The sequence below is a fragment of the Penicillium griseofulvum genome (genome assembly GCF_001561935.1).
Source record: "Penicillium griseofulvum strain PG3 chromosome Unknown contig_84, whole genome shotgun sequence".
Classification (NCBI taxonomy): domain Eukaryota; kingdom Fungi; phylum Ascomycota; class Eurotiomycetes; order Eurotiales; family Aspergillaceae; genus Penicillium; species Penicillium griseofulvum.
In genome coordinates this window covers 329,626-353,440 of record NW_024467475.1, presented here as the reverse complement: position 1 = coordinate 353,440, position 23,815 = coordinate 329,626, and the positions used below count along the sequence as shown (strand labels likewise).

Below are 23,815 nucleotides of genomic sequence, written 5' to 3'. Positions count from 1 at the left end.
CAGAATTCTCTTTGGGCAAACCGCCATTTCCTTTCCATTGGGCTGGTTATTTTCTTTATCTATGCATCCTCAGCTTCAACTTCGCAGCTTATAATCTTCGTGTTCCAAAGAGCACAAGGGCATTCGGTTCTACAATCTTCTTGGCGATATCTGCCAATCCCAATCGCTGGTGCGCTGAGCAGTCTGCTCACTGGACATTTCTTATCTCGTGTTGAAGCCACCCAGATCCTCATTGCTACAATAATGCTCTCTAGTCTCTCCCCATTCTTGATGGCTACATTGAACCCAGCTTGGCCGTACTGGAGATGTGCAATGCCCGCCGTTTTATTAAACTCAGTGGCATCAAATTCTGCTATCCCAATTGCCACAATGATGGTAGTTAGGTATTTTTCTTCAGAGACTCAGGGATTTGCAATGTGTGTCCTATGCACTGTGGCAATGATTGGAGCCTCCGTGAGCATGGCGCTGACTGCACTTATTTCAAACGATGTCACCACACAGCTACTCCGGACCCCCGACCAAAGGAATCCTTTTCTCGAATCCCCAGAGACATGGATGAGTGGTTATCGGGCTGCATTCTGGTTCTTGTTCTCATTGAGCTTGGTCGGTTTGGCCGTCACACTTAGCTGCTTGCGAAAACTTGGATACTTGGGTCTGAGATTAGATGCAGGGTATTAATTTGTTCAATATGTATCTTCTTTCGTATTGAATTTTCATGTTTCTATTAGTAAATACGCTCTTTGATTTAAAGATGCCAAATGGTACCCAAGCCGGGAATTGCTTTCAATGAGAGATTGGCCACGAATCTGACAACTAGCGGCTACTACCTTCCCTATTGAATCAGTATAAAAGAACCAAAGCCATAGATAGGTACCGCTGTTCTCCCGCTTCAAGTATCCTTGAGTAACCATACATCGGCTAGTATTCATAAAATACCACAACGCAATCTTATAAGAGTGAGATGTGTATTCAACACTTACAAATAAACCAGTGAGTAGGAACAGTTTATTTGATTTGGACCCATGGAAAATTTGCGCGACAAAAAAAACAACATGGCACCTGCGAAACAGCCTATCCTCTTCCTCACAAGCCCCGAGCATGGGCAGTCCAACGTCGCACTTGCAGTGGCCGAAGAGTTTCTGCACCGTGGGGAATTTGAAGTCCACATCGTCTCCTTCAAGGAATTATCGGCTCGTGTACAAGCGATAAATGACAAAGTGGACTACGATCGAGTTATTCACTTTCATCCAATTGCAGGCCCGTCTCTGTCCGAGATCGTGACACGTACAACACCGGATATAAGTCACCTGCCAGGGCTTGCCGGAACACATGATGCATGTAACATAATCAACATCTCCGTGCTGGGATGGAAGCCTGACGAATATATACGGTCATATAGAAGCTGTCTGGAGACTTTGAAAGATGTTCGTCCGGTCGTCGTGGTTGCAGACCCGCTATTGCATCTAGGACTAGATGCTGCTCGCAGTATTGACGCGCGAATTGTGATACTTTGGCCTGTGCCATTGAAAGATGTGGTGGTAACCATCCAACCCAAAGCTGGCATATTTTGGAAATATCCCCTGTGAGCAACTCATATCTCCCAGGTGGAGCTTAAGGATCTCGCTGACTTGAACATTCAGCACCGGTTCAGGATATCCATACCCCTTACCATGGAGCCTGATTCTTGCAAATATATACATGGTATTTTGCTTCGCGTGTATGGTTCGCCTGGGCAAACCCATGCGCGATCTTTTGAACATTCGAAAGAAAGCCGGAATCCGGTCGGAATTTCCCCACGTCGCGCCTTACTGCGAAGACCATCTACACCTCTCGCCTGCATTTCGAGAGATAGATTATCCGTTATACGTCCCAGATAATGTCATCAGCTGCGGTCCGATCCTCCGGTCGCATTTATCCCTTGTAGAAAGTGATCCGGCACTGGATTCATGGTTGAAGGAACAAACGATTCTAATATGTCTTGGGTCACATGTTCAATCTCCAGAGAAAGATGCAATAGAGATGACGATGGCAATCCAAGGTGTTTTGCGTGAAGCTCCTAACATTCAGGTCTTGTGGAAGCTCAAATATGACTGGGAAAGCTCTCCAGTGGTCAAGAATATCCTGGAGCCTCTTGTCAATTCTGATAAAGTGAGGGTTGTACCATGGATCCAGCCAGAGATTATATCCATTTTGGAAGGCGGTAATATAGTTGCATATGTCCACCATGGAGGAGCGAACTCATTTTTCGAGGCGTGCAAGTAAGTTTTGCTGGGTTTCAGATATAGATGACAATAGAAGTGCTGATCCTCTTCCCAGGGCCGGTATTCCGCAGGTCATTCTGCCGCAGTGGTTCGACACGTACGATTGTCCGTCCCGAGTAGAGTGGCTAGGAATTGGATTACACGGAAGCCGCAATGTGGCACCGAAAATAAGTGGATCGGTGCTGTCTTCGGCCCTGCTGCGAGTTCTAACGGACAAAGGGATCCAGACACGAGCTAGGGCCATTGGAAATTTGTGCAAGAAGACCGAGGGACGCGTGTTTGCTCATGATCAGATCGTACAGTACGCCAAGGAAGAGTTGTGAGTGTTTGTAGATGCAGTAAATTCATTGGGTCATGGTTCCTTTTCTCAAGAGCTGGAAGCGTGTGGGCGTACATTTGGGAGAATGCCATGAGTAAGTCCAAGAGCAATCCGGTAAGATATTTCGCCCAAATTAATCAAGTAGAATTCATGCACTCGGTCAGATAGAGCATGAAAGAGGGAAGGGAAAAAAGCAGCAACTGCGATCCTCAACGCCCGTGCCCATATGGAAAAAGAAAGTTTCTACCTAGGTAGTGGCTGTGATTAGACAGTCGACAGCTCCATGAGAACTCGTCTGACGTCTTGCCGAGCTTGACTCAGATCCTCGTCAATAGTTCCGTTGGTATGCCTCGCCTTCACCTCATAGTGTAGCTCAACCAGCTCCTTTGCGCGACGAAGATCGGTCTCGTCATCTGCCGCGCTCTTATCTGCCAATATGCTACCAGATTCGGCTGAATCTGTGGATGTGATATTTTTGTGTACATTCACCAGTGCCAGGGCCTCGTTATGACCCTATGCCATGTTGTCAGAATTGCTATATTCCAAGACGCGGCTTGGACGCCTTTGTGGTAGTGGGACGGTCCAATAAAAGGAGCACGATACTTACGCAGACACGGAGGGAATTTATATCCGAGAGGATCTCTGCGACTTGCATGTTGATGGGGTCTATTGATGTTTAAGTGGAGAGGGACATTTGGTGTCAGAGCCATTGCAATGTCTTGGCGGGGAACCCGGCATTTGCAGATTCGCCTTCTTTCACTCTGGAACTTTGGTGGGAGAGATTGATATGGATGCTCTACTCAGGACTCCTTGAATTTTTTTATATTATTCATTTATATCAGTTTGTCGTCTCCTAAAGCTGTTCTCTGTAAGTCATAGAAGGAACACCAATCCAACCGGCTTTTCTTTTAAATCCTCAAATGATCATTTCACCATATATACTTCTAGTCTCTATCAAAATGTACAACCTTCAAAAGACAAATCTAAGTCTCCTTGAACTCATACCGCCCTTCCCGGTCCTGGACCTCAACCTCAATCCGTCCCTCCTCGATCTCCTTTCCATCAACCTCAATCGAAGCCCGCATAACATCACCCGCTTTGACCTGTCCAACGCCCTTGGGTGTACCGGTAAGCACAATATCACCCTTCTCCAGCGTCATCACGCGCGAGATCTGCGCTAGCTGCTGCGGGATGCGGTACAGCATTAAGCTGGTCGAGTCAGCCTGACGCTCGTTCTTGCCAACGCTGAGGCGCAGGAATGCGTCGTGCGGGTTGGGAATGCGCGATTTGGCGATCTCCTGCGAGATAGGGAGGAAAGTGTCGAAGCCCTTAGCGATAGACCAGGGAAGGCCCTTCTTTTTTGCCTCGTCTTGCACGTTGCGGCCTGTCATATCAATAGCAAGGATGTAGCCTGTTTACCGCAATGCGTTGTTTTATTAGCGACTTGCTAGTTCGAGTCCATATCCTTGGCCCACCGCTATAGTTTACAGTGCGGTATAACCATTCAGATCCGGATGTCATGCTCTACTCACTCTGAATCGCGTCCAATGCGGCCTTCTCATTGTTGGGGTCGAGATCACGCACGGTCTTTCCGATCACCAGACCCAGTTCGACCTCATAGTGCAGGCTGACGCCCTTAGGGCGGAGGACGGGACCCGAGCCAGGGGAGAGAATGGATGAGGGGGGCTTGAGGAAGAAGAATGGCTGCTTAGGGGCTGTATTGTTAAGCTCGGTAATGTGATCGCTGTATCAATCCATGCTGTTAGCAATTGTGGCCGACAGAGAAAGGCTGTCGGAACAGGGAAACGGGGCGCGAAGAGACAGGGAGACAGGGAGACTCACGCATAGTTACGGCCGATGCACATAACCTTGCGACAATTGGCGCGAATAGATGCCATTTTGAGCAAAATTGAATGCGATTGAGAAAGAAGAATAAAGGAAAGAAGGGGAATCGGAGTTTCGGGTGTTCTCCGAAAGATGCGGAGAACTCCATAACGGTCCGGGTTTCTGCCCCGACATTTCTACCCTTGTATCTTTACACTTTGGACTAATATGTCCAAGAATCTACAAAGAGGATAAGTATATATCTTGTGCCGGAGTATTCAATAGTGATCAAGTACTTACTCTTCAACATAACAACGTGGGGTACTATATCGTGGGGCTCACAATATATATTGTGCTCGATCTGACGAACTTTACACCTCTAATTCCATACTGAATAGGATTATTCACACAAAAGATTGAATACGATCTTAGTTTGATCCTTGACTTTGTAATTCAAGAATATATCAACAGCCCGGTATCCCAAGCCACATCGATCGGCTCGCTTGTCCGAGCATCGGAGCATGTTCCGAACAATCTAATATCTATAAACTATTCGCGACGATTGGGCTACCGAGGACAAATCTCCAAGGCTCAAGATGAAGGCTCGGCAGCTGTCGAAGGGCACAAATTGTGATTGTGGCTGTCTACTACACTTCCTAGAGTAAAAAACAATAGGAACTGAATTTAGAGTTATCTCACAAAGGGGGGGACGACAGTTACACTAGGTACTACATCTATTCAATAAACAGAATACGTATTTTAATATCGTTCAAGGACAACGCCCTGAGGAACAAGTCACATTTTGGCCCGGTCTATTGATTAAGTACGAGAAGAGGTAGCATCCTTAACCAAGAAGAGCGAGCTAGATACAGACGAGGAAAAACAAAGGGAAATGCGTAAAAAAGGATAAAACGGAGTAGCAAGAGGTGAACGCAAACATGTCTCATCTCCGTTAGTGCAAGACAAAGGAAACCATAGCAAGGGCCGGGAAAATGACCGGGGCGTCGACTTGTCGACTCAATATGCATAAGCATAGCCTCTGTCACTGACCCGGCACACTGCAGGCGGAAACGCAGAAAGCCACTTTTAACGCAGATTCTGCGATCATAAACCGCATCAAGACGTCAAGAGTTAGGGTGTTTAGATGAGGTCAGCCACGTTCATGGGCATCTCCTCAACCTGGGTGGAGTAGAACTGCTCGATCTCACGGAGCATGCGAACATCGTCAGCGGTGACGAAGTTAATAGCAACACCCTTACGACCGAAACGACCACCACGACCGATACGGTGAATGTAGTTCTCGCGGTTGGCGGGGAGATCGTAGTTGATGACCAGGGAAACCTGCTGGACATCGATACCACGGGCCAGAAGATCAGTGGCGATCAGAACACGGGAAGAACCGGAACGGAACTCCTTCATGATAACATCACGCTGACCCTGCTCCATATCACCGTGCATAGCGGAGACAGTGAAATCACGGGCAGTGAGTTTGTCGGTGAGCCAGTCGACCTTTCGGCGGGTGTTGCAGAAGATGACAGCCTGGGTAATGGTGACGGTCTCGTAGAGATCGGAGAGGGTATCGAGCTTCCACTCCTCCTTCTCAACAGCAATGTAGAACTGCTTAATACCCTCAAGGGTAAGCTCCTGCTTCTTGACAAGGATACGGACGGGGTCGCGCATGAACTTGGTGGTGACCTCAAGGACGTCCTGGGGCATGGTAGCGGAGAGCAGGGTGACCTGGGTAGACTGGGGGAGCAACTGGAAGATGTCGTAGATCTGCTCGGTGAATCCACGCTAAAAAAGAAAGAGTTAGAACCGATTTTGATATACATAATATCAACTAGAGTAACTTACCGAGAGCATCTCATCGGCCTCGTCGAGGATGAAGAGCTTCATGGCAGTGGTGGAGAGAACACGGCGCTGGATCATGTCGTGGACACGGCCAGGGGTACCGACAACGACCTGGGGACCGGCGCGGAGAGCGTTCATATCCTCACGGACGTTGGTACCACCGATACAGGCGTGGCAGTCAAGGGACATGAAGTCACCGATGGCAACAACGACCTTCTGGATCTGCTGAGCCAGCTCACGGGTGGGAGCAAGGATCAGGGCCTGGCAGGCCTTGACCTCGGGGTCGATCTTCTGCAAGGCGGAGATGGAGAAGGTAGCGGTCTTACCGGTACCGGACTGAGCCTGGGCGATAACATCGTTGCCTGACCTCACAGGTTAGGCGCAAAATTCAAAAAGTGGATTCGGAATGGAACAAAACTCACCCTTGATGATGGGCATGATGGCACGCTGCTGAATGGCGGAAGGACGCTCGAAACCGTAAGCGTAGACACCTGAAATCTCATTGTCAGTATTTTTTTTTCTGGACCCCCACCTGATAAGACTGAGTGGTACATACCGCGAAGAAGCTCGGGCTTCAGGTCCATAGCGTCGAAGGAGTCGGTAACCTCATCGTAGTTAGACTCGATCTGCCCTATTGATCAGAAAAATTTAATGTTAGCCTCCATCTTAACGTCTCTCCTATCCGCCACTCAAGACTGAATGCGATCGCGGGCGCGACTTCTAGTGAAAGCAAAGGAACGGATATTTGATAGAAAAGTAACGGGAATATGACACATACCCTCGGCAAGATCCTCAAGACCCTTGTCAGCCATATTTGCGTTTTGAGATTAAGGATCACAGGTGTTGGCTGTGATCGGTGTGGTGGGGTAGTTTTAGCGAACTTGTGGAGGTTCGCTGCGTGGGAAAGTTGACTTCTAGTACCTTAGACTCTTTATAAAAGAGTCTTTTTATAGGATACTAGGAAAGGTTGATAAAAGTGGTTGGATGTGAAATTCACAAATGGGGTGGGAAGAGGAAGAGAAGAAAAGCGAAAAAATCGAATGGCCACAACTGAGGCGCCATTTGCTACGCTTTTTTTTTTTTTACGGGGCATTATTTCACCGCTTACCTTATTAGGTTTGGCCAAGCCCAAGCGAGGTTAGAGTGGGCGAGATTGAACATGGAAAACAATCCTCTTGTTGATTGTATTTAATTTTTGAATTGATCTTGTGAATATCATTGAGATATTCAGTCTTTTTGACTCTCTCAGTTCAGTTTCTCTTGTTCCCCATTTACTTGGTGGACTACTTTCCAGTTGGGCTCAACGCTAAAAAGGAATCTTTGAAGCCCTAAAAGTGCCAATCTCAGATCATGCCTGACATCACATCGTTGCCGAGTCATCCAACATTACAGGATGCAGAGATAACAAGGGAGGCCATCCCCTCTCATCCACTGGGTGTAAAGCCAAGTGGAAATGCTCTGTTGGCTACCTGGAGTCTTCGAAATACCATAGGGACCTTTCAACATCTACCGGATGAACTAATTCTGTTATTGTTGGAGGGCTTCGATGGGCCGAGCCTGTTAAGAATTGGACGGACATGCAAGGCTTTCTATGCATTTACCCGGGCTGAAGAACTGTGGAAGGCGCTGTTTGTCCGGTAAGCTACAAGCCTGCATTGCATAACTATCCAGTTGAAATATGTAGATCCGAGTCATGTTTTGGTCCTGAGCCCAACACTTATCAATACAATAATGTCCTAATGCAAAAAGCCAATGATATCCATACTAAGTCTGGTTGCAGTGACCCAAGAGAAGATTTCACATGGCGAGGGACATGGCGGTCAACCTATCTCAACATCCCGGCCTCTAAGGTGCCCATGGTGGACTGTTCCCAACTATTCTCCGATTCCCTATACCGTCCCTTCAACTGCGCACACATCTCACTTGACCCATATGTCTCCAAGATCCCGGCGCGGAATCAGATCCCACGACTTCCAGACCTGTCACCAGAGGAATTCCAAGAAAATTGGACTAACCGACCATTCATCCTAACTGAGCCTGTCAAGGCCTGGCCAGCGTACAAGAACTGGACCGTCGGGTCACTGCTCGCCAGATACGGGAAGACCAAGTTCCGTGCTGAAGCCGTGGACTGGGCCATGCGCACTTACGGCGACTACATGGCAGACAACTCCGATGAGAGCCCGCTGTACCTATTCGACCGGTCCTTCGTCTCCAAGATGGGGCTATCCGTCGGATCTCCAGAAACCACACCCAACGCATCGTACTGGCCCCCAGCGTGCTTCGCTGAAGACTTTTTCTCCGTGCTCGGTGACGACCGCCCTGATCATCAGTGGTTGATTATCGGGCCCGAGCGATCCGGCAGCAAGTTCCACAAAGACCCCAATGCTACCAGTGCTTGGAACGCTGTGCTACGCGGTCCCAAATATTGGATTATGTTCCCGTCTGGCAAGAAACAGCCCCCGCCCCCAGGTGTCTTTGTGTCGGATGACCAGAGCGAGGTGACTTCTCCGCTGAGCATTGCCGAGTGGCTACTGGGCTTCCATGCCGAGGCACGCCGGACTCCGGGCTGTGTGGAAGGAATTTGCGGCGAGGGTGAGATCTTACATGTCCCGTCTGGGTGGTGGCATTTGGTGGTGAACCTGGAGCCGTCGATCGCTATTACACAGAACTTTGTTCCCCGAGGTCATCTCGGCGCTGCCTTGGATTTCTTGTCTAACAAGCCGGACCAGGTGTCGGGGTTCCGGAAGAACGTGGCTAATCCATGCGAGCGATTTATGACCGGTATGCGCGAGTCATATCCCGATCTGCTGGAGCAAGCTTGGGATGAGTTGCAGAAGAAGAGCGAAGGGAAGAAACGCAAATGGGAGGATATTGTTCATGGGAAAACAGACGACACCCCTGATGGGCAAGACACCGAAGGAGGTGGATTCAGTTTTGGATTTGGTGATGATGGAAGTGACGTTGAAGTTCCATGAACTATTAATGCAATATGGAGAGACTAATGGAACGCAAAATAATGAGGTCGCCGCCACCAACCAGCACCGTTCCCCACCGGAAAGAGCTTCCAAACCCATCAGTTTCAGTCTCAAATCAACTCCAAATTTCGACATGGTGATTGGTTCTCTACGCCTATCTCTGGGCATACTAGTCAGTGCCCCGGATTGCATCCTTTAATGACACGCGATCGTCTTTGAGGCTGGTGTTCCTTCAGAGAAAACCAAGTATCCAATGAAGGCGCCCACTGCAACTGCTATCATGACCTGCCCGTTATACGTCATGAAGAGAAGCCTAGACCACCAAATCAGCAAGCCAGAACATGGCCAGAATGTTGGCTGGGAGCGACTCACATGATGAAGAAGCTATAGAAAACCTGAATGGCATACAAAGCTGCCATGGTAAGCTTGCCCTTGCGCGCTAATGCCCCTCTGTTGTCTCTTCCTACAAGTAGTGATGAGCTTTCGTTATGAGTGTGATGGATTGCATCCGTTAGGCCGTTGGCAATGATAGGGTCGGCGATCTCAGCATCTGCAGAGAGCCAAGACATCAATAAGAAGCTTGCTCATTCACAGTTACCATATTCCTATCATGTCTCCAATTTGAAACGAAAAAACATCCCAGGAGTTGTCGGAAATATAGAATTCCTGACATTGTACCTTGACCAACGGAAAGAACAAGTCACTTACCACTAGTAGTGGTAGAAGGGCCTAGGAACGAACTTAACCGCTGTTCATGGGCAGCCTCATATTTCCGAGTCGCTGAGCGTATTCCCTCATAGCCCGCAGTAAGGATAACGATAGCGATGAGGGACAGGAGGAAGGAGAAGTGACCGGTGATACGCCAGCTGCGGAAAATAATGCACAAGTTCTCGGAGGACCAGGTGAACAGCATCTACGATTCAAAGATTCGAAATTAGCCCGAGGTAAATTATGATCGAAACAGGATCGAAGGCTATATCTCACATTCATATTGCATTTCCCACCCATATCCATATCACCGTGGCCCATATCACCGTGACCCATGGCCATATGCATCGAGTGGTCCATGTTGAAAATTTATATATAAATAAGCAGAGAACAGTAGGAGACTCCGGGTCTCAAAATGAAATGACAATATACTCGTAAAACGCAGGTGGTATGAGGAAACAAAGGTTACGACGATCAAGAGAGGGGAATGCAAACAGAACAAACATCGATAAGATCTCCAATAACTCGCTCGATCCCGAACGCGGTCATTGACTACACACTCATACAACTTCTTCCTCAATCTCAGCTTCATTTCGGCCATTCTGCGCATGCGATACGCTTCTTTCATATAAAATAATCCTCATTTTCATTGCGTTCCAACTATCCAATAATGGCAGACACTGCATCGGCTCCAACAGCTGCGCCTACGAATACCGGAGCTGCGGCGCCCACAGCTGGCGCAACAGCAGGGGCAGCGAATGCGCCTGCAGATCAGAATGCCGCTAGTCGCGGGCTACCATACTACGAGAAGCTTCGCCGTGAACTGAGGGACACACTACAAAAAAAGCGATTAATGGATAAGAGCATGGTGAGTGTAGTTTCGCGCGTTCTCATCCTCTAGGGACCGGAGTTGGTTACCTCTCTGCAATTTTGTTCTTTCGCTGCGCGGGAATGCTTGCGACTCTCGCATTGCCTCGAAATATACCCCCGATGGATGTGTTAATTGTTCAACTGTGATGTGCTGCTAACATATCTTTCGCCCAGTCTCAACTTGAAGACCAAATCTTTCGCTTCGAACAATCATACCTAGAAGAAACCACCGCTGGAAACATCATCAAGGGCTTCGATAACTATATCAAAGGCTCCGCAAACGGGTCGAGTCTCGGCGCCGCGGGACTGGGTCTGGGCGGCAGTATGGCCGGGTCAAGGCGAAAGGCGCAAGTGACGGAATCGGATCGAGTTTTCTCGCGGAGCTCGGCGAGCTACATGCTGGTATGTTGAACCGAGCCGGAATGTGTACTATTCGCCCGAGAGTAGGTGCTTTTTAATTTGAAGTGGGGACTAACGATCATCGTTGTGTCTGTAGGATTCACCCGGTCCCTCCTCTGTACAGACAACGCCTTCCCACGCAGCAACGCCAACGTCCACGACTGGTGGAAATGGAATGTCCATGAAGATTGACCCGCTGTCAGCCTCTATTTCTGCCAGCGGGATGAAGGGCTCGAGTGGCTCATCAAAGAACAAGAAGAAGGCCACCGGTGGGTCGAAGAATACGAAGGGCAAGAACCAGACCGAGGATATTTCTGACGAGGACAAGCCTTCTGTTAAACGGTTAAAGATCAGCTACGGGAGAGACTGAGGAGACTCGGCCTTTTTTATGTTCTGGGCCCGTCTTTCATCTGCTGGGCTCTTCCTAGATTTCGGAGTTGGTTGGTTTGTCTTTTCACATGACTCCTGGGAGGAGTCGTGTTATGGGCGTAGCGGGAAAATGGGAATGGGATTTATCTGTTTTATCACCTACGATGCGATATCATGTAAATCACGAACTTATACAGACTACAGCGTTTGTCGAATACATCTTTTGTTTCATTGCTTCCGGTTGAATGGCAACACAAGATAGGTACATACGATGGGTGCCTTGTGATACTCCTGGGCTTGGTTCAAACCTGCCACTCAAACACATCCCTTACAATCAAAGCTGCAGTCGATATGTAGCGACCTCAAACGCCCTCAACTCAATCTTGATCGTCGAACGACCACCTTCAGTCTCAATGTCCAGCCCGGAATCCCCATCATCCTCAAGAATATTGCACTTGAAAACATGCTTCACCGGTAGTGTGGTCTCAATGGTACCACGAGCCTTACCACCAAGCGATTCATAGACCCGCAGAATAACACTCTTCCCGGGACGGGTAGGAGTACCATCCCAAGAAACATCCACATCATCCTCACCCCGCTTGACGACATCTAGAACCAAGGATTCCGCGCCCTTGATAAACAGAGATCTAAACAGGGCATTGGAAGCAGATGCTTTCCGGTCGGCCTTCTCAACAACAAGTGGATTATTGAAATTGAAGCCCGCGCGGATGGTGCGGGCATCGAGAGCACCAACGTGGGGAAGAATTGCATAGCGAATGTGGTGGCGGCCCATATCAGCATGGGCATCTGGTGCCTTGGGCGCACGGAGCAGCGAAAGGCGCATCAGGTTACCACATGTTGCGAAGCCGTATTTAGAGTCGTTGAGGATGGAGACTCCGTAGCCGTTTTCGGAGAGGTCAGCCCATTTGTGACAGCAAACCTCGAATTTGGCCATGTCCCAACTGCAGAGTAATGAGTATCGCCACGAAGTACCTGGAAGGCCGTTACATACCTTGTGTTATAATGGGTCGGACGCCTAACTATACCGTACTGGGTCTCGTACGATGCTTCAGTGTTGGTTATATCAACTGGGAACTCGACCTTGAGGAATTTCATCGTCTCTTGCCATTCCACCTCACTTTCCATTTCCACGTATGAGGGTTCATCGGATGTAGATGCCGACAGACTGAGTGTAGTCTTGATCCAGCTCTTGTCGCTGATCTGTGTCTCAGTCATGACACTCACCCGGTGTGGGTCATTTTCCACAATGGTCGTCTTACCCACGGGCAACTCCTTCCGTGACTCAAGGTGGAACACCTCTACATCCCATGCTTGCCAATAGAGAGGCTTGTCGTCGAAGATGACTAACTGGCCAGCCTTGCGATCCTTTGCGATGATCTCTCTATCGGCTTGCACATCGTACAAGGATGTGATAACTCCGCCCTGAACATCAACCCTGAGTTTACCATTCTCTAGGCGGAAGACACCAGATTTGACCTCGGCCACGGTCACCGAAGTGGTGGTGTTGAAGTTAGCCGGCTGGAATTGCATCACCCCAGTTGTACCCTCAGCCACAGCATATCTGGATCTATTGTATGCGGACACTGCTGGAGGAACCGCAACGACCTCTGATCGGGGCCATGGCAAAGTGTTGATGGCCATGAAGTCTCCACTCGTGGCATCACTAGAGAGCCCCAAAGCCTCGAGGGCATCCTTTCGCAGCTTGGCTCCTATCTCAAAGATTTCGGCGTACAACTTGTCCGAGTCATCATAGCACATCTCGATGGAACTACCCGGCAAGCAATCATGGAATTGGCAAAGGAGGGTTCCTTCCCACATCTCGTCAATTTCCTTCTTGGGATACCGATATCCATCATTGGAAGCACTGATGGTGGCAAATGTAGCAAGAAGCTCGATCTCACGTAACAAAAATTCGGACTTGCGGTTATTGCGCTTGTTGTTTGCTTGAGTGGTGTATGTACCACGGTGCAACTCAAAGTAAAGCTCGCCGTACCAGGTAGCAAAATCAGTGCCAGAGGCAGCCTTTGCTTCCAACTTTGCAAAGAAGTCATCTACCGACTCGCCCAATTTCACACGGGGCAATGAGCCGACCTGATCACTGAGGCCACGGCAGCGACGCAGCTTTTCGAGGTGCCCAAAAGTCGGGCCACCACCTCCGTCGCCTTTTCCGAACACAAGCAACGATGACTTGTCTGAGTCTAGCGACTTGTGTTGAGTGATGCTGCGCTTAACATCGCCGAAGTGCGCTTCAGCCGTGTAGGTCTCGGAAGGAGCCATGTGGCACATAACTTGGCTGCCATCAAGAGCAACCCACTGGAATGTGGTGTGAGGGAAGTTATTGATATTGTTCCAGCTGAGCTTTTGGGTAAAGAAGCGGTTCATCCCAGCCAAGCGGCATATCTGAGGGATCTGAGTAGAATACCCGAAGGTATCTGGCAACCAGAAAGTTGTGCTTCGTTTACCGAAATTAGCCTCGAAGAATCGCTGTCCATACAAGAACTGTCTAACTAGCGATTCACCACTTGGCATATTCGTATCGTGCTCTACCCAGCTCCCGCCGATAGGCTGGAAGTTGCCTTTCTTTACCCAGCGTTTCACGCGATCAAAGACCGATGGGTAGTACTGCTTAAGCCACTTGAACTGCTGAGCCTGGGAACAAGCAAAACGGTGCTCGGGATACCGTTCCATCAGGTCGCACTGATTAGACCATGACCGTGCTACCTTTCTCTTCGTCTCAGCCCAAGGCCACAGCCAGCAAGTATCGATGTGACAATGGCCAATGGCATAGACTATTGGCTGGGTGTCGGTTTCGTAAACCTCGGACGAATCTACTTTGTCGCCGAGGTATTTCCTAGCAATCTTCCGCGCCTCATGGATGGATTCATTACTTCCATTGCCGGCAATGAAAGCATCCATCATAGAATTGGCCACAACATTGGCCTCATGCGACTCCCATGACTCATCTGGGAATTCCCGGGCAGCATCCCCAATGATCCAGAAATCATAGTAAAGTGCCCGGGCGGCTAGGTTTACCGCGGTGATCCGTGCCGTGCTGAGTGTGAAGTATTTATCGGGACTCGGTGGCTGGATCGAATCGCCACCAGGAGCATTGCCAAACATGCCATTGCAGGCCATTTCAATATAGAAGGTATGCTTATTTCCATCACACCAGTCTTTGGGGAGAACAAACTCTGTCCGTTCTCCGCCCCCAGTCAAGCCCTGTAGCGGATGACCGTCCTCTGTCCAGATTAGACCTTCGTTGTTGGCATCCCAATGAAACTCGAGATGCTCCCGATGGAGCATGTCCTTGGGCACTGTGAGGTGAATCCGGAACCAATGTGTGGACCAACTGGGACCAAAAGAGGCGCCTATGTGGGTTGGCTTGAATTCCTGAGAGGTTGCGTCTTCGAAGGTCGGTCGCTGGAGGTCTGGAACCGAGTAAACAGAGAGCTCGACATGATCTTCGTCCGAGTTCGTGGCTTCGTAGTACTTGGAGACGAGGTTTTGGCCTTCATACTGGCCCTTCGATGTGAACTGGTTTAGGCGATCGGTATAGATCTTCCTGATACGTTGGCCGACCGGGCGTTCAGCTAACTGGGGTAAAGCTGGAGGAGCGGGGCGAAAGGGAACTTCCCCACCCATGATGGCAGACTTAGATAACTGGAGAAATGGAAGAAATGCTATAATTGAGCTAAGTAATATCACAAAGAATTAAGAGAACGAGGGTATTTATTGTATTGATTAGTGTCCAAGAGATGAACGAGGAGAGAAGGAGAGGAGGAGGGAGGGGACTTAAAATGCGGAGTAAGTGTGTGGATAGTGCACCTTCAACTATGTACCTGGATACATTCCAATATACACATACTTAACATATTTCACTCCCTTTAACTCCAATTTTCATCTCTAAGATATTAACAGACATCTCATATAAGCAGCCGCATCAAGTACCCCAATCCCTCGAGCGTAAACCGGTCCGCACGGCTTTAGGCCCAGTTCTCGCTTCAAACTCCAGATCACAGCTAATCCCCGACCCCAACTTTAGCATATAACACGACGAAATATCAAGCGTGACAGTAAACGACCCCTTAGTACCGTCAGCCGACCAGCTGAGAAATGTTAAGGGCACAGTTTGTTATTGGATACATCATTGTTCGCCTGATTTAGCTGGGACCGAAGCTTGGCAGCGAAGCCCAAAGGATCTTCGAATAGTTTCTGGATAGTATGTCGGTGTTGTATTTCAGAGACCGCAAGAAGGACAGCCCTGGGGAATAAACGCTGTCTCATGTCGACTGGCGTGTAAGCATCAATCCAGATCCCCCAGACGAGAATCCCAGCGCGGGCGATGGGTTGCCAGATAAAAGCGCTGACAGCAGCGTCCATAGAGATGAAGTCAGAGGGGGCGGGTGGCAATGTATTCATGGCGACAGCTTTGAGGGAGCTAATCTGTATAGAAAGTTCGCCCATGTAGACTTTGGGAGTACAGCATGTTCCGAGACAGCATGTTTGACACTTAGTGAGGGTTTCACAATCTGGCAAGCTCAGGGCCCGGGGTGTACGAATTATCCAGTAGTGGAATGAGATGACTCCGATTCATGTTACCACTGAAAGTTCTTCGCTTGTGAAAGCTCATTATGGCAAGTCTTGGCCAGTCATATCCATGACAATGCTGAGAGACAGGTGTGTGCATCAAACCGCCCTCAATAAAATTCGCCTGAACATAGAAGACCAATGCTGACTCGACCGTCGTACTTGGCAAATTACCTGGGAGGCTTAGAGTCGTGCAAGGGGTAATGGTGTTCTCGTCCAGCATGGTAAAATGATGCTTGGCCTGGCGAAGCCCGTCCTTTATTAGTGCAGAGGGATCATGTTGTAGATCATTCACCACGCTGGATTTTCTCGAGGGGATTTTGAAGACGTCCGTGTTACCATCCCTGCGCCCTCGTTAATAACCTGACCAGTAAGCCATGGGAAGCTGTGTGTGAATTGGTTCCGTTTGTTAAAGTATTGATGAATGGCACCATGAGAATATGTCTGTGGTAAATGGACATGAATCATCCAGAGATGAATTTGAACGAGAAATTATATATCGAAGTGGATGACCGATATAAATAAATGACCAACATGATCTAATTGGGTATATAAGCATGCGACCTTCAAGCAAGATATCTACTGCTGTAGATATATCTTCCTACGGATAATCCCAACCTTCTAGCGGTTGAATTCAGGCTCCATCATGTAAACATGCACTCAGATCATTGCTATGGGAAGATGACGCTCGAGAAGAATCAGGCCCTTCGTAAAAGGCCTCATAGTCGATCGTTCGCATGGCATTTTCGTGCAGGTCCTTTTGGACATCCACCCGCTCTGGGTCGATTGAGTCACTTCGAATTCGGGAACGGGGCGCCGACCCTGATCCTGATCTCTGCTCAATGGCATTGTCAGACTTGGATGCTGACCGATCCCCCGTGTTGGTGTGACCAGAGACGGATTGCTCAAAAAAGTCAGAGACTACGCCGGCCATCATACCGGTGTGAAGCTCGGCCAGGACACGCTTGAGGGTTGGGATGCAGGTGCAAAGAACTGAGGAACTGATAATTAATTGTAGCCAGATAGCTGGCATGAAGGCATTCCACGTTTCATCTGGGTGTTTGGAGCCATAGAGTAGTCGGAGAGAGCGTAGGCCAGCAATTGTGAGGGCTAGAACTCTTCGTGGGATTAGATAGAGATATTATTGAAATTTGAAGATCTACTCACAGAATCCGCATCCCAAATAGGGCAGAGATTTGGTGGCGCTTCCACTGTAGTATCTGGACCTGATGTAGTAAAGTTACTGGTAGCCCAATGATTACTACATCTAAGAACATGTGAGTACTCCCCAACGCGATATATAAAGCCTCTCGGTTCACGCATCGCTCGGGGCTGGAGTTCCACGGTTGTGGCTGATCGCACTGTTTTCCGAGTACTATGAGTGCAGCCAGTATCCAGGTACAGATCATGCCTAAAACAACCTTGCATGCAAGCGTTATTCTCTCAAAAGGTTTCAAGGACATGACCAGAAGTGCAACGGCGGCCTTGGAACATCCTATGACGAGAACGGCGAGAAGTTGGCTAGCAAAGAGTGTCTCGATTATGTTAGAATATAGTCTTTCAGCGGAAGGTGTTTAACCTTCTTACCTTGCTGTATTTTTCAAATGAGGCATTGCTCAATGCAGATCGGTGCTTGCCAATGCCATGGGAGCTGGCTACATTCACACACACAGTCTGAGGAATAAATATAATCTAGTGGGTTGATTAGAAAAGGGAACCATTGAAGGCAAAGCTACTTACACAACTGAGAAATAAAGTTGAATCGCTCCAGGAAATTCTACGCAAAATGCGGATACGAGATATTATTGTCACTGTTGTCGCAAGTACAGTGATGATAAGTAGAATAGTGCTCACAGTGATAACCCAAGCACTATGGTCATTATCAGTAACAGGCAAGAGTGGTGACAGGAGAGCCGTTATGTTAGACGACATGTTGAATGATTCTCGTTGGATATAATTGAAGGTTATATTTATATTATTAATAGAAGAGACATTATATGATATATACCATTGTTAGAGAACCCTTATATGGGTTTCCTTATTGGGTCTCCCATGCCACCGAAGGCACACAAGCACAACTATTCTTGTCTTGCCAGTGAACAGTCTATCTCAAGTTCCACAGCCGTACGTACATTTTCCGGTCCCATCTCCAAAGTTGGCCGAATACTGGTACTGCAGCATATGCTGGTCCCATCCAGGCAAGACAAGGAATATCTACCGTAAGACAAGAATTCTGCAAAATCCTTGTCTTTGAAATTCATGGCTTCCACACTAGTTTTGCTTTTTATTTCTCTGATCTTCCTTCGGGACTTGTCTGATGTTTCGTTTCCTATCATCAATTGTCTGTCCTCCCTATCGAGAACAAATGGAGCGCCTTGAGATGGACTCTTTGGAAAGGGAAAATATGGGCTTTGGAAAAGTCACGCTAACTCAAGATGCAAATGTCTCCAATGCCTATGACTGCCAGTGTAAAACAGGACCTACGGAGCAGGCGTCGCCTAAGGTATGATTTGCTACGTCGATAAACTTAACCTAGCTGAGACGGTATACAGCGACTTTTCAATTTCACCCAGATATTCTTTTTCTCACTAACTTACTTGTCAAGCTGGGAGACTCAGGCTTTGTATGAGAGCCTTATCTGTTGTTGTGTTTCTGTCCTAATGACACAGCCGCTATTTAGGAATTTGAGCACGGTACTCTCAAACGGGGGCCCTGAAGCCTTAGCTTGGGGTATAGTCATTGTAGTGTTTGGTGCAATGGCTCAATCTGCCTCGCTAGCCGAGATGGCGTCGATGCAACCAATTGCTGGGGCTCAATATCACTGGACGCACTACCTGGCACCGACCAATCAGAAGAAATTTATTACTTGGATGCAGGGTGTGTCACTTGTCGAGTACTTCCTGGCTGAATACTAACATTACGTAGGTTGGGTGACCTGGCTTGCATGGATTTCCGTACTCGCTGGTGTCGCCAATACCACTGCCACGATGATCCAAGGCCTAGCGAGCGTGAATTACCCGGAGTATGACCCAAAGCAATGGCACATAACTCTCATAATCATCGGAATGCTTATTGTCGAAGCGTTGATGAACATGTATACATTTTGGCTGATTCCGTGGATTGAAATGCTGGCGGGTATTCTGCACATCTGCCTTTTGATTGTGTTTTTGGTGGTATTCACAGCTCTAGCACCCCGTCACAGAGCAGACTTCGTCTTTCTACACACCCAAAGCACCTCGGGTTGGTCAAAATTCCCTGCATGGAACATAGCTCTGCTCACCCCAGTCTGGGGGTTCGTTGGTGCGTACACTTTATGTATTTGGAAGAAGCAAAGACCGAGAACTAATAATCGCAGGGTTTGATGGCGCAGTACACATGAGTGAAGAAGTCCGCCGAGCAAAACAAGCCGTTCCTAGGTCTATAATCTATACCGTCGTTGCCAACGGTATCCTGGCATACGCCATGGTTGTATGTATGCTCTTCACAATGGGATCGGTGGAGGAAGCCCAGAAATCAAGCTTTCCGATAATCGAAATCTGCCGGCAAGCAACTGGGTCTGTGAAAGCGGCCACCGCAATGGTGAGCGGTTTACTTGTGATCTCGTTGTCGGTCAATTTGGCGAGTATTGCTTCTGTATCAAGATTGACGTGGGCTTGGGCTCGTGACGGAGCCTTGCCCCGGTGGTTCAGTTATGTATGTACCCCCACCAGACGGTGCCATGTAAGATGACGCAGAGGATATTTGCTGACGGGAGCGGCAGATCGACCGCAAGCACAACGTGCCAATTCGTGCTGTTTGGCTACCAGTTCTCGTCGTTATGATCCTAGCGTGCTTGAATATTGCGGATGGTGCCGCCTTTGGCGCGTTCGTTGCACTCGGGTCGATTGGCCTCTTTGTATCATATTTTATTGCTATTAGCTGTATGGTGCATAACCGGTTTCAGAAGCATGCGGCGTCTCTTGGGAACTGGAACATGGGGATATGGGGGCTTCCGGTCAATGTCTTTGCTTTGGTATATACTGCCTGGGTATCGGTGTGGCTGGCATTCCCATCATCGTTACCGGTTACTGGCGAGAACATGAATTATGCAGCACCAATTTTTGGTGCGACTACTTTGTTCGCTTTTGTTTATTGGTTTATCAAGGGACGGACGCGGTGGGAGGGATTGAACAAGGAGGTTATTCGACTCGTTGTCGAAAGGGGAGGACTTCAGTTGAAATAATTTGTTTTTATATTTCTACCGAATGGTAAATACTGTTTTCAAGTTATGTTGTATGTGTTAGATACCAGGTATACAACCTTAGAAACCTCCTATCTTGGGCTGGGGATGAAGCACTCTATGAGCTTCCGAACATTTGAAGTGAAATAGATGTATATCTCTTCCTTTATGCTTCATGCGCTAAGACTCGCTCTACTTGGAGAACAATTCGCTAAATTAGCGGATTCTTTTGACTACATGGGTACAGCATATACTATCGTGGGAAGATTTTATAAACTGCAAGCCAAAATAACAAGATTTAAAATAATTGAAGTCTGGTATTTCTAATTCTGAGGGCCGAAAACAAGATCCATGTCGATCTCCACAAACCCTTGGTGGATTTCATCCAAGCGCTTCTCTGCAACTACTCTAGCACTTGCAAGAATGACAGCACTCGGGGCATCATATGGTCCATAGACTGGCATCGAGATACATCGCGGAGTGAGGCGATGGAGAGGCTTAAGGGTAACCACGGCTTTTCCATCTTTGATTCGACGGATCATACTTTGCATGAGCTTTTCGCTGGTGTACGTCCTGTATCTCTCGTCGAAATGCACTGTGACAAAATAAACGCACTCATGGTCACTCATCTCCCATTCAGGGAGCGTTGGACCCCCGAATCTATATCTGAACATACCTGGTAGCATCATGTTGAAATTTTATTGGTGAACCTGCTGGTTGATGGGCTAATTGTATGGTAGACTGAATCACTGAATGGAATGGCTAGTTATGGAGCAGGTAGATGGGATCTAATCTTGTTTAAATAGGAGACCATAGACAGCCATTATGAAGTTGCACTCATATTCTTAGATCTTGAGATGTTTCATACATGCAATAGCTTTGTCAAATCTTTCACTGCGTTCCATATGGTCATAGGAGTCAAGGTTGCTCTTTGTCTTCCTTTGTCTTCCTTTGTACCTGACATACAATAAACTCAATCCCCCGTGGCAAGCCCTTGCGGCAATCTGACAATGAGCCGACTCTGGAGAAACCTGAACTAGTAAATGTGGAATTTTCAAAGAGTATCCCAGCTACTGGGACATTCCAATTTATAAAGACCTCAAATACGTGAGCGTGCTTTGATATCTTCTCTTCCTCTGGTGTAAGAAAAGGACGGCTACCCAAGGAGGACTGTCGTAGAACTACTGCAATGCCTGACACACGTGCTCAAGCGCAACCCAATCATAGTGACGATTCTGAGCAGTACTAGGATTATTCATTTAGAATCAAGCCTGCCAAAGTCGCATTCTGGATAAACAGACATGCTCTACGAGGATAGAAGAAGGGTAGAAAGTCCAAGAGTGTAGAAGAAAATGTTCATTGGTGTCATAAAATGTTCGCTGGTGTCATTCGTCGTAAAAAGACCTTGGGCAAGTGCCAGCATCACCCACGGCCAATTTTTTGCAGAGCAAGCTCATGCTATGTTCAAAGGCACCGCCTTAAAGAGAGGAAAGAAGGGTAAAAATAGATCCAAAAGTAGATCAGAGGCTCAAACTTAAGCCTTGATACAGTACTGATATCCGAGCCACAAATCCGAACACTTCTCGTCGAGACCACGGTTCAAGCTACGGAGATCCGGGAAGGAGATTCCGACAGTTTCGGTCACCTTAACACAGAAACCACCGTTCATGACGGTATAGTATTTCTGGCATGATGGGTTGGCGTATGGGTAGAGAGGGGCTGTTCCCGACGATGAATTTGGGGCTGCTGGTGCAGTTGTCGCGGCTGGCGCGGACTTGGTTGTCCAGGATGGGGTGGGGGTGTAGCTCGGCGCGGCTGCGTGCACGTTCACGTTGGGGAACCAGGTGGGAAGGGTCCAACCCGCGGAGGAGGTCTCAGTGGATGTGGAGGATGTTTCAGCTGGCTGGGCGGTCTCGGCAGGCTGGGTAGCTGGAGCGGACGAGGTCTGGATAGGCTCAGCAGTCTCAGTAGGCTGCTCAGCAGCGGTCGAGGAAGAGGAGCTGCTGGAGTCGTCGCTACCACCGAGAACTCCCGCGCCACTAGTAACTGTTCCAATGGTAGCTTCGGTACACTCGCTCATGTCGCCAGCCCAGCCGCGGACACGGTTGGCGATGTCGGAGGCGTAGCAGTGGGTTGCGCCGCCCTGGCCGAGGTTACCTGATGAGGCGATAGAGCCAGAGTTGTAAGTGCGTGCGGCCTTGTAGTACTTGGCCGCCTCGCCGCCGCTCTGGGCCTCATAGCACTGCTTGAGACCGTCGCCCTGAGTGGTTCCAGCGGTCCCGTCTTTGATCATTTGCTTGATCATGGAGGAGGGGCAGGGAGTTGTCATGCCGCCACCGTTGTTGCAGGAGCCCTCGCCAGCGTGACTCTGCATGAGACCAGTGTTCTGAACACCATTGTTGGTGGAGTGGACGCGAACGCAGCCCTTACTCTCTTGCATAATAATTGCAAGGATAAATCGAGCGTCGATGCCAGTTTCGCTGGCGATCGACTTGATGCTGGTGTTAATGTCGCTTGTTTCGTCGTCAGAGTTGTCGCATGATGCGGCAATGAGAATTTGGTTGAGACCCCAGCTAGAAACCAAAAAAGTTTAGATCGACGGTCTGCTTATAGTATCTGGTCGATCTACTTACAGAGTCTCGTAATCAGACCATTGACTCATGGAAGGCCATCCTTCGGAGGCCTCGCCGGTACCACCCATGACAGCATAAGTGGCAGCGGCGCGACGGTGCAAAGAGTGATGGGGCTTCGCGCCATGAGGAATGGCTTGAATGAGAGTCGGCAGGCTGCCAGCAGCCAGAATCTATTGCAAAATTAGTCACGGCTGCATGGTTCGTTGGAACTGAGGACCATGTCGCACTCAACCACCGGTGCATGTGAAGTATAGACATACCAATGAAGGAAAGAACATTTTGATAGAGGGAATGAGGTGAGACGACAAAATCGAAGCGACAAAGAAACGATAAAGAACTGTGGAAGAAGCCCTGCTTGCACGGTCAAGAGAAAGAAAAAGAGACGGGAAACGAAACTATATGTACTCGCCAGTCGCTGTGTGCCCTGTCCCGTTCCTTTCTGGTTTGCTAAAGTGATCAGTCGAGGCCCGCAGCGGAATCGAATTAGATTTAGAGGTGGCTGTAAAAGTGGTCCAATAGCGGGCTTAAGACCTTGCGCATTACTCCGTAGGGTACTTCCGTATAGTACCTGTAAGGGCTGAAACACTGCCCGAGAGAGGACTCAGTCGGCTGGTTATGGAGCGATTGGTCTGTTTCAGATACCATTAAGCCCCTGGTGGGCGAACCTAGTTGGTCCTTCGAGTCGATGGCGTTCATTCCCCCGTGCGTGGGCTGGTGATTGGCCCTGTGTGGGGAGGCTAGGATGATCCATGTGGAGCTCCGATGGCAAAGTTCGTCCT

The 23,815-nt window shown here is 48.7% G+C and overlaps 11 protein-coding genes across 11 annotated transcripts; 4 read left to right on the top strand and 7 right to left on the bottom strand.

Annotated features, from left to right (window-relative positions):
* Positions 1-1,052: 1,052 nt before the first annotated feature.
* Positions 1,053-2,584, top strand: PGRI_046910 (glycosyltransferase family 1 protein; the record flags this gene model as incomplete). Its single annotated transcript, XM_040792404.1, has 3 exons — positions 1,053-1,582; positions 1,641-2,258; positions 2,317-2,584. The coding sequence occupies 3 exons, from the start codon at positions 1,053-1,055 to the stop codon at positions 2,582-2,584; spliced, it is 1,416 nt and encodes a 471-aa protein (XP_040644371.1).
* A 260-nt stretch (positions 2,585-2,844) lies between these two features.
* Positions 2,845-3,235, bottom strand: PGRI_046900 (uncharacterized protein; the record flags this gene model as incomplete). Its single annotated transcript, XM_040792403.1, has 2 exons — positions 2,845-3,093; positions 3,188-3,235. 2 exons carry the CDS (start codon positions 3,233-3,235, stop codon positions 2,845-2,847), a joined length of 297 nt encoding a protein of 98 aa, XP_040644370.1.
* A 328-nt stretch (positions 3,236-3,563) lies between these two features.
* On the bottom strand, positions 3,564-4,478 carry PGRI_046890 (fumarylacetoacetate hydrolase family protein; the record flags this gene model as incomplete). The annotated part of the gene is made up of 3 exons (XM_040792402.1): positions 3,564-3,991; positions 4,113-4,324; positions 4,423-4,478. 3 exons carry the CDS (start codon positions 4,476-4,478, stop codon positions 3,564-3,566), a joined length of 696 nt encoding a protein of 231 aa, XP_040644369.1.
* Positions 4,479-5,544: 1,066 nt separating this feature from the next.
* On the bottom strand, positions 5,545-7,067 carry tif1 (putative eukaryotic translation initiation factor 4; the record flags this gene model as incomplete). Its single annotated transcript, XM_040792401.1, has 5 exons — positions 5,545-6,198; positions 6,259-6,617; positions 6,678-6,746; positions 6,812-6,886; positions 7,034-7,067. 5 exons carry the CDS (start codon positions 7,065-7,067, stop codon positions 5,545-5,547), a joined length of 1,191 nt encoding a protein of 396 aa, XP_040644368.1.
* A 538-nt stretch (positions 7,068-7,605) lies between these two features.
* On the top strand, positions 7,606-9,230 carry PGRI_046870 (putative F-box and JmjC domain protein; the record flags this gene model as incomplete). The annotated part of the gene is made up of 2 exons (XM_040792400.1): positions 7,606-7,892; positions 8,036-9,230. The coding sequence occupies 2 exons, from the start codon at positions 7,606-7,608 to the stop codon at positions 9,228-9,230; spliced, it is 1,482 nt and encodes a 493-aa protein (XP_040644367.1).
* Positions 9,231-9,425: 195 nt separating this feature from the next.
* Positions 9,426-10,298, bottom strand: PGRI_046860 (low-affinity Cu transporter; the record flags this gene model as incomplete). The annotated part of the gene is made up of 4 exons (XM_040792399.1): positions 9,426-9,543; positions 9,603-9,780; positions 9,939-10,143; positions 10,215-10,298. The coding sequence occupies 4 exons, from the start codon at positions 10,296-10,298 to the stop codon at positions 9,426-9,428; spliced, it is 585 nt and encodes a 194-aa protein (XP_040644366.1).
* Positions 10,299-10,608: 310 nt separating this feature from the next.
* PGRI_046850 (chromatin modification-related protein EAF6/MEAF6) lies at positions 10,609-11,577 on the top strand (the record flags this gene model as incomplete). The annotated part of the gene is made up of 3 exons (XM_040792398.1): positions 10,609-10,806; positions 10,983-11,210; positions 11,305-11,577. The coding sequence occupies 3 exons, from the start codon at positions 10,609-10,611 to the stop codon at positions 11,575-11,577; spliced, it is 699 nt and encodes a 232-aa protein (XP_040644365.1).
* A 333-nt stretch (positions 11,578-11,910) lies between these two features.
* Positions 11,911-15,239, bottom strand: ams1 (alpha-mannosidase; the record flags this gene model as incomplete). Its single annotated transcript, XM_040792397.1, has 2 exons — positions 11,911-12,538; positions 12,589-15,239. The coding sequence occupies 2 exons, from the start codon at positions 15,237-15,239 to the stop codon at positions 11,911-11,913; spliced, it is 3,279 nt and encodes a 1,092-aa protein (XP_040644364.1).
* Positions 15,240-15,713: 474 nt separating this feature from the next.
* PGRI_046830 (uncharacterized protein) lies at positions 15,714-17,362 on the bottom strand (the record flags this gene model as incomplete). The annotated part of the gene is made up of 4 exons (XM_040792396.1): positions 15,714-16,066; positions 16,359-16,528; positions 16,871-17,302; positions 17,352-17,362. 4 exons carry the CDS (start codon positions 17,360-17,362, stop codon positions 15,714-15,716), a joined length of 966 nt encoding a protein of 321 aa, XP_040644363.1.
* Positions 17,363-18,549: 1,187 nt separating this feature from the next.
* PGRI_046820 (Amino acid/polyamine transporter I) lies at positions 18,550-20,406 on the top strand (the record flags this gene model as incomplete). Its single annotated transcript, XM_040792395.1, has 6 exons — positions 18,550-18,687; positions 18,737-18,807; positions 18,865-19,061; positions 19,110-19,484; positions 19,540-19,877; positions 19,945-20,406. 6 exons carry the CDS (start codon positions 18,550-18,552, stop codon positions 20,404-20,406), a joined length of 1,581 nt encoding a protein of 526 aa, XP_040644362.1.
* A 1,531-nt stretch (positions 20,407-21,937) lies between these two features.
* PGRI_046810 (uncharacterized protein) lies at positions 21,938-23,314 on the bottom strand (the record flags this gene model as incomplete). The annotated part of the gene is made up of 3 exons (XM_040792394.1): positions 21,938-22,976; positions 23,037-23,206; positions 23,297-23,314. 3 exons carry the CDS (start codon positions 23,312-23,314, stop codon positions 21,938-21,940), a joined length of 1,227 nt encoding a protein of 408 aa, XP_040644361.1.
* Positions 23,315-23,815: the final 501 nt, after the last annotated feature.